The sequence below is a fragment of the Myotis myotis genome, unplaced genomic scaffold (assembly GCF_014108235.1).
Source record: "Myotis myotis isolate mMyoMyo1 unplaced genomic scaffold, mMyoMyo1.p scaffold_m19_p_1, whole genome shotgun sequence".
In the NCBI taxonomy this organism is placed as follows: Eukaryota; Metazoa; Chordata; class Mammalia; order Chiroptera; family Vespertilionidae; genus Myotis; species Myotis myotis.
Genome location: NW_023416313.1, coordinates 149,096,697 through 149,109,398, shown reverse-complemented (window position 1 = coordinate 149,109,398; position 12,702 = coordinate 149,096,697). Strand labels below are relative to the sequence as shown.

The window sequence follows — 12,702 nt, the reverse complement described above, 5'->3', positions numbered from 1 at the left end:
GCTTGCTTTTGCTGCTGGCACTTCATAAAAATGACTAGTTAATTTTTTGCTTAAACTAGTTTTTATTGATTTCAGAGAGAGAGGAAGAAAGAAGGATAAATAGAAACATCTATGAAGAGAAAATATTGATTGACGGCCTCCTGCATGTCTCCTACGGGGGATCGAGCCCCAAACCTGGGCATGTGTCCTGACTGGGGATTGAACCTCCTGGTGCATGAGGCAAAGCTAAACCAACTGAGCCACACTGGCCGGGCAAAAATGACTAACTTTAAAAAACTCATGTAGTCATAGGGACATATCCTCATGCTGATCCCAGAGCTTTCTCTCTGGTCGTTGAGAACCACCTTGGTCTAGGACAGTTACCACAAATGAAACCTTATGAATAGGTATCATGCTGGCTGCAACAAAACCACCTGCAGGAGCTTTAAAATGTTCATATTAGTGGATCTCAGTCCTGGAAATGTTTCATACAGTTATTGTTGAGATCCCAGAATCTGTCATTTTAAATCACTCACACACTGATTGTATTATCAGCTGTTGGATGAATATCAGCTGGTATATCTCCCACAATTTGATAGCTGATGAAGAAGAGAGTTCTAAGTTATGCTACAGGCTATTGATACAAATCCTCAGCTCCTGGTCTATCCGTGGGGGAACATTATTTGATTAAAGTGAAAGTCCACAGAATGTGGTAGATAGGTGGTTGTAGAAAGCATTTTTTAAATTATATTTTATTTTTTATTGTTGAGAGTATTACAGATGTCCTCCAATCCCCACCCTCCTTAGTCCCCTCCTCTAAGCCCTCGCCTCACCCCAGGCCTTCCTCACACTATTGTCTGTGTTTGTTGGTTATGCATAGATGTACAAAAGTTCTTTGGTTAACCTCTTCCATCCATCTGCCCCCCAAACCCTCTCAGAGATATGTCAGCCTGTTCCATGAATCCAAGTTTCTGGGCCTGTTTTGTTAGTCAGTTTGTTATGCTCATTAGACTCCACATATAAGTGAGATCATGTGATATTAGTCTTTCTCTGACTGGCTTATTTCATTCAGCATAATATTCTCCAGCTCCATCCATGCTGTCACAAAGGGTAAAAAAATCCTTTTTTCATAGCCCGATAGTATTCCATGGTGCAAATTTATCACAACTTTTTTATCCACTGATCCACTGATGGGCACTTGGGCTGTTTCCAGATTTTAGCTATTGTAAATAATGCTACTATGAAAATAGGGGTGCATATATTCTTTCTGATTGGTGTTTCTGGTTTCTTAGGATATATTCCTAGAAGTGGGATCCCTGGTCAAATGGCAGTTCCATTTTTAATTTTTTGTGGAAACTCCATACTGTTTTCCACAGTGGCTGTACCAGTCTGCATTCCCACCAGCAGTGCATTAAGGTTCCCTTTTTCCTCCATCCTCTTCTGCACTTATTGTCTGTTGATTTATTGATGGTAGGCATTCTGGCAGGTGTGAGGTGATACCTCATAGTAGTTTTAATTTACATCTCTATGATGACTAGTGACTCTGAGCATTTTTTTTCATACTTCTATTGGTCATCTGTATGTCTTCTTTGAAGAAGTATGTATTCAGATCTGTTGCACATTTTTTAATTGGATCGTTAAGTTGTATGAGTTCAAAGTTGGAGGGATCACAATTCTGGATACCAGATTATACTACAAAGCTTTTGTAATCCAAACAGCCTGGTACTGGCACTAGAACAGGCATATAAACCAATGGAACGGAACAGGGACCCCAGAAATAGACTCAAGTCAATATGTTCAATTAATATTTGTCAAAGGAGGCAAGAGCATATAATAAAGACAGTCTCCTCAATAAATGTTTTTGGGAAAATTGGACAGGTACATGCAACCCCCCCCCCCCCCAAGAAACCCAAAAGTAGATCACCAACTTATATTATACACAAGAATAAATTCAAAATGGATAAAAGACTTAAATGTAAGACACAGAACCATAACAATCCTAGAAGAAAACATAGGCAGTAAAACTGCAGACATCTCACATAGCAGAAATTTTGTCGATGCATCTCCTAGGGTAAGAGAAACAAAGGGAAAAATAAATAAACGGGGCTTCATCAAGTTAAAAAGCGTCTGCACAGCAAAAGAAACCACCCTCAAAATGCAAAGGGAACCCAGTGTAGGGGAAAATATATTCACCAAAGTTACCTCTGATAAGGGGTTAATTTCCAAAGTAGAAATCCTTTTTTATGCTAGATCTGCATTAAGACTATAGGATTTGTACTTCTGGCCTGATACACTTTGCTTAGTTATCTCATCTTGGAATGAACAAAACAGTAGGAGATTAAGATATTGATCTGAGATCACTCTTTATTGATGTTCTAACTTCAATTATGATGTTTCTTCTGTCTAGGATTCATATTTAAAAAATGATTCTGAAATTCATTTGATTTTTTCTCCTGAATTTTTTATTAAAAAGAAAACATATCTTACAATTGTTTATATTTTAAGACTGAGGAAATATTGTATGTGATGTAGTAGTGAATTTTCAATGAAAGACTGCTTATTTCAGTTCAATTTAGCAAATATTTAGTAAGCACTTAGTAAATGTCAGTCATTGTTCTATATTGGGGTACAGTACTGAAAAGTGAAGACTCACTCAATAAAGACTTTGTATTACTTCCTCTGATTTCAACCCCAAATTCTTCCTGATTCAGTGGATTCTAGGCAGGCCCACAACAGGTACATGAGAATATATAGTACTGTTTTAAAATGCTCAAAAAAAAATTGCTATCTTCCAACTGCAGGAATACCCTGCATGCGCTGTTAAAGTGCTTGCATGTCAGGTATTGTCATAAGGAAAAAAAAAGACCTGAGATCTTCAGATAGTCACTGTTTAGATTTCTAAACGCAGGTGAGAACTGACATGTGCCTCAGTGTCACAGATGAGAACCTTGGTATTTGGGTGGTAACCTAAGAAACATTGCAATGCCTGTCCGCCAGGGGGTGCAGCTTCCCAACACAAACACATTTCCTGTGTGAAATACAGGCTTACCAGTATATTTATCATTTCACTGTGACTTCAGCATTTCTTCATGTTAAGAGTCAAGAACATTACTTAGATGATACTGTAGAGATGAACTCTTCTCTGGGCTTAGTGGCTGTGGTGTTCTTAGTGCTTCGTAAGTAACACACCTCTTAAAATATGGAATATTTCTTCTATTATGTCAGCAAATTCTTTAACTTTAATTTTATTGAAGAGCTTCATGCCCAAGGTGACAGAGTTCTCTTTTATTTTTCCACAGGACGAATCCATGGAGACTCGGTGACCCAGACAAAAGGCCAAGTGACCCTCTCAGAAGGGGCTCCCCTGACTGTGAATTGTTCCTATGAAAGCACACGGTACCCTGCTCTTTTCTGGTATGTTCAGTATCCTGGAGAAGGTCCACAGCTCCTCCTGAAAGCCACAAGGGTCAACGAGAAGGGAAGCAGCAAAGGATTTGTAGCCACATACCAAAAACAACCAAATGCCTTCCACTTGGAGAAAGCCTCAGTCCACCAGTCAGATTCTGCAATGTACTACTGTGCACTGGGTGACACAGTGACAGACACTGCAGGGGGAGCTGAGCACAAACTCTGAACAAAGAGCCTGGCTGCTGAGTGTCTGTGACTGTTCGATCCACTGAGGTGGATTTTATTATAAAATATCAAATACAAATTTCCAATATTTTATGCACATTAATAGAGTTGTTCGGATAATTAGACTTCCACATGTACAGGGAGATCTAAGACAAAGGAAGGCTTTCATTTAGGAAATATTGCACTAAAACCTGGAAATAAAAATTATTTCAATGTTTAATATATATTATATGTATTGGTATGACTCTACATTTCTTTTTATGATACAATTAATATAATAGGATATTAAAAAAATGGCCCTCCTAATAAGTAAGTGTGAGGTTTATAAGCAAGACAGTTAAAGTCTGCCTTGATTCAACTTTTTCCTAAGTCCTTGAGCACAAAATTTTTACACAGTTTTTTAAAATATGGTTTTTATTGATTTCAGAGAGGAAGGGAGAAGGAGAGAGAGTTAGAAACATCATTGATGAGATAGAATCATTGATCAGCTGCCTCCTGCACACCCCCTACTGGGGATCGAGCCCATAACCCAGGCATATGCCCTTGACCGGAATAGAACCTGGGACCTTTCAGTCCACTGGCCAACGCTCTATCCACTGAGTCAAACCAGCTAGGAGCTACACACAGTTCTGGTAATGAGTGTTTTCCATCTTCTTTTAATATGTTTTTAGAGGGTTTAGAAATGTACTTTTAGAAACAGTTCATAAAAGATTCTGAATTGTAAAAGAATGAAGGTTGAGGGACACCTGATAAAAATGTAAAAGTTGTTATTAACAGTTGGCTTCCTTATGCTCTGCTATATAAGGTATTGGACTATCTTAATTTTAGTTTCATCCCTTTCTGTAAATCTTAGTTTCTCCTTAATGCTTCATCTCTGCCAGTTTTCCTTTTTCTTCCTATCTGAATATTAATTTTTGAAGCTGTCTTTTTTCTTAGATCTTAGCTTGTAGGAGTTAACTTAGTTCCCTAACTTGGTGTTCTCTGGGAGCCCCCTAGACTGTCTCTTCAGCAGCATTGACCTTCTTTTGGGGTATCTCTTTGGTGGGTATGGTGGATTCAGTGGGTCGGTGGGTGGAGCTTCAGTCTTTGTGCTCAGGGCAGCAGGAAGAGTCCCATCCTATGTGCTCAGCTTTCTTGGTTGTTTTCTTTTAGGATTTTCTCTTATATGACATGTAGCAAGATTTAAAAATTTTGATTCAATCAAATAATTGCGTTTTATATGTGTTTTGATTACTGATATATTTGGACTTATTTCTAATATTTTGCTTTTGCTGCACATGCTCTTGGTGTTTTCTTTTTATCTGTCTTCTGTTGCATTGAAAAAAAATTTTTCTCTCTGCTGCTATGAAAAATGTGATGTGTTTTCTCTCCAGTATCCTTAAATTATGTGTGTGTGTGTGTGTGTGTTATCCTATAATATTTCCCCCTGCTATATCTCACTCCTTGTCCTTCAGAGGACTTTTTCTCTTGTTAATTTACTATCTTTAGAATGACCTCAGTGGCTGGTTGAATACATGACATACTAGCAGCATTTTAGGATAATAATTTCAGATAAAGTTTATCAAATCAGCTGATAAATTATAGTTCCAATGCAAATTAAGAAGAATAGAATAGAAAAACATCCCACATGATAATCAGAACAGTATTCATCCCATTCTCCATCAGAGCCTTTGTCCCTGATCTTCCCTCTGCCTAGAGTGATTTTCACCTTATTTTCAACATATTAACTGTTTGTTCATAGGAGAAGGACTATATGGACAGTAGTATACCCATAGTATGGGATATAATTCAGCAGAAGGACCTGTGTGTGTTAACATAGACTTAAATTTATTATTGATTTTATAGAACAAGTTACAGAAAGGTATGCACAATATGTCTATTTGTATTACAATAAAGTATAAATTAAACACTATACTATACATTTTCCATTGATTTAAACCTAGAATACAAAACCCCCAAACCATCTACTGCAAATTGATCAGGATGAAGAAAGAATTGGAGGAATAAGTGATGGAAGAATGAGAATTTGGAGTGGTATTCAAAGGGGATTTTAGTCTATATGTAATGTTTTATTACTTTTAATAACTCATATATTCATGATTTCCTCCTATTAAAATTAATAGATATGCATTGCCATTATAAAAGTTTATTCATATTCTTTATTCTTCTCACCAATATAGGAGAAAAGAAGAAAATGACATCTTCTTCAGAGTTTGTTCAACCACCCCAAGTATAAGCAGTTTTCTTCCTCTGGGATCATATAAGTTTTAGTTTTCACTCCTCTTAGGCTCCTACCCTGGTTGTATTATAGTTATGTATATTTTTGTCTTCCCTAGTAGCCTGTAAATGAGTATGTCTCTTTTGTATATTCTTAAGACTTAGTGAATTACCTCATTTACACTAAAACTTCAATAAACTTTTATGGATTTACTGCAATCAAAGGTAAATAAATCAAGTAAATAGCAGAAGATGAGATTTATCAAATTATTTTAACATAATTATTTTCATGAAATGACACTTTAAAAGTAGAATTTGGCTCCTTTTTATTCCATTTATTGGGGTAACATTGGTTAATAAGACCATGTAGGTGAATTTGTTCATTTTTAATCTCCACTCAGCCTTGGCAGTCTCTTTGTTTTCTGACTATCTGCATTTAGTTAACCAGTGAACAGAGGGAATGGGCTGGGGCTGTGTGACTGCTGAGTGAGCTGTTCTAAAGTCCTCCTTATGATGGTTTTGGCCACTAGGGGGCAAGGTAGGCTGAACAAAAGATGACTTTCTTATGGTTCTGAGGGTTGAGCAGTTAAGTTAGGAGATCTATAGCATGTGAACAAGTCAAAGCATAGCAGCAAAAGTGAGGAGATAGTTAACAGTGTTTGTGTAGAGTTCACCTTAGATTTTTGGCTCTGCCACTCTATGTAAACTTCAGAGTGTTGGAGTTAGTACTCTAAAAATACATTGTGACAATGATTCTCTGAGCAGAGGTACAGGAGTAAGAATATTACTGGTCATTGTGAACCTGGAAGCTCAACAGTAAACATCGCCATAACCTGTTTCAGTTTTTTAATTGTTAGGACTAAAATTCCCAAATCTACTGACCCATAAATTATTCCCATATTCCAAATAACCTACCTTTTCATCTATCTCTGTGAAAGTAGAAGGAACAAAAATAAATGGAAAAGAAGAAAACAGAAGGAAAATAAGAAACAAAAATAGAAGAAAAGAGAGAGGACACTATTTAATTTGACCAGCAAATGTGGTTGGATCAGAATCAGCTATCTGGGTCAGGAGCGTGCCCAAGAGTTGGACAGGAGAAGGGGAGAGGTGGAAATTAAGTCAAAGTGGAAATTATATACAAATTCTATTTTTCATCAAGCAAATTTTGTTGAAGCTATTTTCTCTGAAGATGGTGACCGTATGTCTTGGTTTCTAGAACTCTCCTGATGTCAAGAAACTCATTTATTTCTGCAATACACAATGCATGCTATCATATAGCATTCTTGTATCAGAATTTTCATGTAACTGAATTCAAAAAGTTCTCTGTCAAACTATGCAATTTAGGAACTGGGTCATTCTTCTTGGGATTCTTCAAGGTTCTACATAACTCATTGAAACACTGATAATCTAGAAACACCATCCACCCTTCCTCATACACTATTCCACAGACTTCGCTTATAGAATGTGTTTTAAGAGAAATCACCAGCTTATACCTTCATTTATTGGAAATGTTGACTCCTACAGTCCTGCACTATTTGTATTCACAATTTTGGAGAGATGACTGTGCCATCTCACTGGGCCACTGTGGGTGGAGTTTGCGGTTAAGATGAATGACAGAGTTGAGAGGTGATTGGTCCTCAGTGAGTCTGGTGAACACACTGAGTGCAGGAACAACATTTGCCTTGGTCCAGGACTCTACAGCCTCCAGGGCAGGGGCAAAGGCACCACAGCACCTTGGCAAGACGTCATGGAGAGACACCTGGGGGCTCTGCTGGGGCTTCTGTGGGCCCACGTTTGCTGTGAGTTCGGGTGTCCCAGATGGGCAGCTGGGGAGTGTTCCACAGCTGACAGAGAAGAGGCGGGAGGCAGGGAGGGGGGCGGAAGGTGAGCTGACACAGAGCTCCACTTTGGTATTTCTTGGGATGCTGTACCGGTTTGAAAACTACATCAATCACCCTCAGTGACCTCATATGTGTTTGTTTGTTTGTTTGTTTGTTTGTTTGTTTGTTTTCCAAGCAGGGGTGACAGGGATGAACGTGGAGCAGAGTCCTTCAGTCCTGAGCCTCCAGGAGGGAACCAGCTCTACTCTGAATTGCAATTTTTCTACCACAGTGCTCAATATGCAGTGGTTCCGACAGAATCCTGGGGGCGGCCTCATCAATCTATTTTACCTGACTTCAGGGACAAAGCACAGTGGAAGGTTAAGCTCCACACTGAATACTAAGGACCTGTACAGTACCCTGAGCATCACAGCCTCCCAACTGGAGGACTCAGCCACCTACTTCTGTGCAGCGAGGGCACAGTGCTGCCAGGTGATCTGCAGCCTGTACCCAAACTGCAGCTGGGCCTGCAGCACCACTCGTTCCACGGGCAGGCATGTTGCTCCACATCAGGCTTTGAACATATTTGGGTTTTCATATTTATGTTCCAGAACTTTTTTCTACTAAAATTAGACTCTTCAGCACTATCATTTCATTTGGTTTCCTGCCCTTTTTCTTCCAAGAATTATCTTTCCAGGTAAAAAGCTCTAATATGTAAGCATTAAAAGAATTGATGAAGATACCAACATGCAGATAACAGATCTCCTTGAAGGTAATACATATATAACACATAAATTACTCTGCTGGTAAAGGCTTGGAAAAATATAGCATCATCTAGAAGTAGAAAGAAATGACCCATTTTTTTTTAGATGACAGAATTTTCTACTTTCAAGGAAAAAGGAAGGAGCCTTTGTAATAGTTTTTAAAGTTTGTATTAGGCTTATTGACTCCCAAAAATAACAAGTATAAGAAAAATAATTTGTTTGAAGATCAGGAACTCAATTTAGCTTATCACATATATTATCTATTTCTGTACTTATAACAACCTGTAAATAAGTACTCTTTGTCCTTTCATGCCTGAATAAAGTGAGGATTGTACAGCACAAATGAATTGTATGAACTCACAATATTCCTAAATTAGTGAAGTTTGGGTGACATGAGAACTTATACTCTGAGCTACCTGGTACGGAACACTATTTTGGGTCACCTAATTGAAATGATTTATATCGATACATTTGTACAACATGTTTACATACATCACTAACAAAAAATATCCATTTAGGTAATTTCTATTTTTAAAAATTAAGTTTACTGGGGTAACATTGATGAATACAATTATAAAGGTATTAGGTGTACAATTCTATAATACATTGCCTGTATATTGTATTGCATGTTCACCACCCAAACTATAGTCTCCTTCTGTCACCATATATTTGACCCCTTTACCCTCTTCATCTTCCCCCCAACCTCCTCCCCTTCTGGTAACCACCATTCTGTTGTCTGTGTCTATAAGTTTGTTTATTTGTTTTGTTGGTGCATTTGTTGCTTTCTGGTTTATGCCCCACATATAAATGAAGTCATATGGTTTTTTTTCCTTTTCAATCTGACATTTTCACTTAACACAATGCTCTAAACATCCTTCATGTTATTGCAAAAAGCAATATTTTATCATTTTTATATCTGAGTTGTATTCCACTTTATCTATGTACCATGACTTCTTTATCCAATCATCTGTTGAGGGACATTTAGGTTGTTTCCATGTCTTGGCTATTGTGAGTGATGCTGAAATGAATATAGGGTTACAGTGCCATAGGATTTCACTCATTAGATTTCACCATGTGGAATCTAGTGAACAAAATGAACTAACAAGCAAAATAGAGACAGAATCATAGAGAGAGGGAGTATACTGAAAGCTGTGGGAGGGAGTTGACCGGCTGGTTGGGGTGGAGGAATTGAGCAAAAAAGAAATAAAAAAGAAAAATCTCATGGAGATGGACAACAGTGTAGTGATTATGAGGGAGGGGAAGTAGGGAGAAATGGAGGATGGTAAAGGTGGGATAAATGGTGATGAACAGAGACTTGGGGTGGTGAACACACAATACAGAGTACAGATGATGAGTGGTGGAATTGTGCACCTGAAACTTGTATACTTTTGTTAGCCGGTGTCACCACAATATGTTCAAATAAAGGAAAAAATAGCTCCTAATGAGGAAGGCTACAAAAATAATATAAAACATTTTAGAGCTTCAAGAACCCTTAAATATCTGATGGTCCAACCTTATTTTTATAAAGACAGAGTCAAAATCCAAAATGCAAATATGAAACAATTAGTAAATGAGTTGGGAGTTGAAAGAAAATAGATGATCTCACTTCCTCTTTAGCATTCTTTATTCTGCTTCCATCTTGCAGGACCAGTCTTCTGAGCAAAGAGAAACTGTGTAATGCAAGCCCAGCTACCTAGATCTCTGCAGTCTGGGTCTGGAAAAACATGGTCAATTATTTGAAAGTTGGAATAGAGAATTCCAATTTGTATAGCTGCTTGATAACTTGGGAAGGAAAGGAGACTAAGGCTGACCCCTGTTAGTGTATCAGTAACGAGTCCATCACTCATTGGCTTCTGTAAGAGGAAGTCAAAGGTGATAGTGTCATCTTCAACACACGGATGTATTTCTAAGGACTTTCCTGGAAGTAGCTAATATATTCATTATCTCAACTGGACATTCCCTGAAGGTAGGATATGAGTATAACAAGAATAAATCACATATTGTCAGCAAAAACAATAATAACAATAATTGGAAGTCTCATGCAGCTGAAAGTCCATGGAGATGTTAGATAAACGCTTTCCAGGTCAACACTTTAACAATAAGTAAAACAATATCCTATGAAGTAATCATGAAACTGTGAGTATGTCCAAGGGATGGCTATATCTGTGCTATGGTTAATATAGGAAACACTGGTTTTCATATGAATGGTCACTTTTGCACCATTTCATTTAGTCCTGTATGCCATATCACAAAAGGGCAAATATTGACCTAAGTATCTGTCTCTAAAAAGATGAAAATATGCCCAAAGAAGTGTTGAGAAATCATATTGTAGGGGAATGAGAGAGAGAATGGAAGATCCTCAAAATCAGGAAGTTTTACCTACATAAAAACATACATTATATGTATTAATTTATATTTATACCAGAGGCCCAGTGCATGAAATTCATGCACAGGTAGGGTTGCTAGGCCTGGGTAGAGATCAGGGCCAATCTGTGGGACAACTTGTGGGGTGATCGGGGCCCCTGCTCACATCCACCTTGGCCTGGTGCCGCCCGCTCACCTGCTCCACCACCTTGCCACAGTCCTGCTCTCATGCAGGGGCCCATAGGGGCAGGCAGCACTTCCACTGCCACTTGCTGTCAGTGCTGCAATGATGACTCCTGCCACATTCCACACTGCCACCTGGTGGTTCGTGCATGCCTAACTCCTGGTTGGTTGAGCTCCCTCCGTGTTGACAATTTGCATATTAGCCTTTTATTATATAGGATATTGATCTTATATTCTTCACCACAGCTGTCTTTATAAATCTTTATGGTTTGAGATTTGGAAGAAAGATCCAATTTCTTTGTAATTCCAGAGGAACAGAGAGTTCAAATCACAGGAAAGGAGCTCCACTTCTGGAAATGAAGTAGTCTTGGTTTTCCAAGGACCATTTCTCATGACCAGTTCTTTAGGTTAAGTTTCTGTTTGTCCCTTAGTAGACAGAGGCAATATTAATTTTCCACTAGATTTATTCTCACAGAAGTAATTATAAAATTTCAAGAAAATAAAGTGGACAAGAAGGGGTTTTCAGAGAAAGATAACTCTGGAAATTCACAGGACTGAGGGACATTATCAATGTCTTGGGGAAAGAACATCGTAGTGGAGTTTGAAAACAAAATGATAAGCTATGGAATTTGATCCACTAATGGCCAGGGGAGTAGAAGTAAATGCTAGAAGAGAGGGCCTATACACTAGAAGAAATTCCATGAAAGATATGAGCCAGTAATTGCATTTTAGGATATACCACCCATTTTGATATGAGAAAATGAAGCCACTTCAAGAATAGACATACATGTGTTTATATTTTCTGAATCTGCATCCTGGTGTTTGCTCAGAAGCTGCATTCTTTCAACGTAGCATTGGAAAAGATTTCTTAAAGCATGTCAGATTTCTCATTGCAAATCAACCCAATCTCTGGGTCAAATTGTTTCCTATGGTTGAAATATAATAACCCATGGAAAATATCCCCCTGCTCCCTTATCATGTAGATTTGAATGTTTTACTTTCCATCACGGTCATTGTCGATGGAAGATGCCTCATTTTGATGTTGGTACTGTCAGTTCTCTGGGAATAGGAAGGTCACAGGCAAGGCCTGCTTAGAGGAGCAGCGTGAGCGAGTAGGCACTTGAAATATCGAGTGATCTCCTCCCTTGTACTCTGCTGTTTGACTTATATGTTCTTTCTTAGAAGAGTTTTTCTTCATAACAGAAAATGATGATTACAGATTAGGTAAAAAGGGATGTTTTATATTTTCTTTTTTTAAGAGTGCTTTCCTGATTTCAAACATGTAAAACCAGGCCATCGTTGAACAAATACCAGCAGCATCTGCCTCTATATAACATATTAACAATGACTCAGTAGTGTGCAAGGATAGAAATCTTGATCTACATAAAAGTTAATCTCTGGTGTAAACGTTAATTTGTTTCATTTACTGTTTCCTTTGAATGTCTGAGTCTCTCATAGGTAACAGGGAAAGAGAACATTTAACAGCAAGTTCAGTAGTTGTGAATGTAACCACAAGATGGCAGTGCACCTCTGCGGATGCAGAACATGTGGAGGGTGCATTTTAGTGGATTCTGAATGAACAGGCTTTGTCAGAAGCACAGTCTTTTTCTTATTGGCTGGGTAGAATATGAGGAACCACTATGATGGTCAGAGGAAAGGAGGGGTAACTTGATAACAGCAGTAGCTCCCCTGGCTGTGATTGCAGGTGCAGAATTGCTCCTGAGTAGGAAGAATGATGAAGA

At 38.3% G+C, this 12,702-nt stretch overlaps 1 gene segment (V, D, J or C); it reads left to right on the top strand.

Moving 5' to 3' along the window:
- The window catches only part of LOC118679455, a 39,569-nt gene extending 35,803 nt beyond the window's left edge, over nt 1–3,766 (top strand). Inside the window, 1 exon segment of the V gene segment in view lies at nt 3,279–3,766. Within this exon segment, the coding sequence occupies nt 3,279–3,613 (335 nt within the window).
- Nucleotides 3,767–12,702: the final 8,936 nt, after the last annotated feature.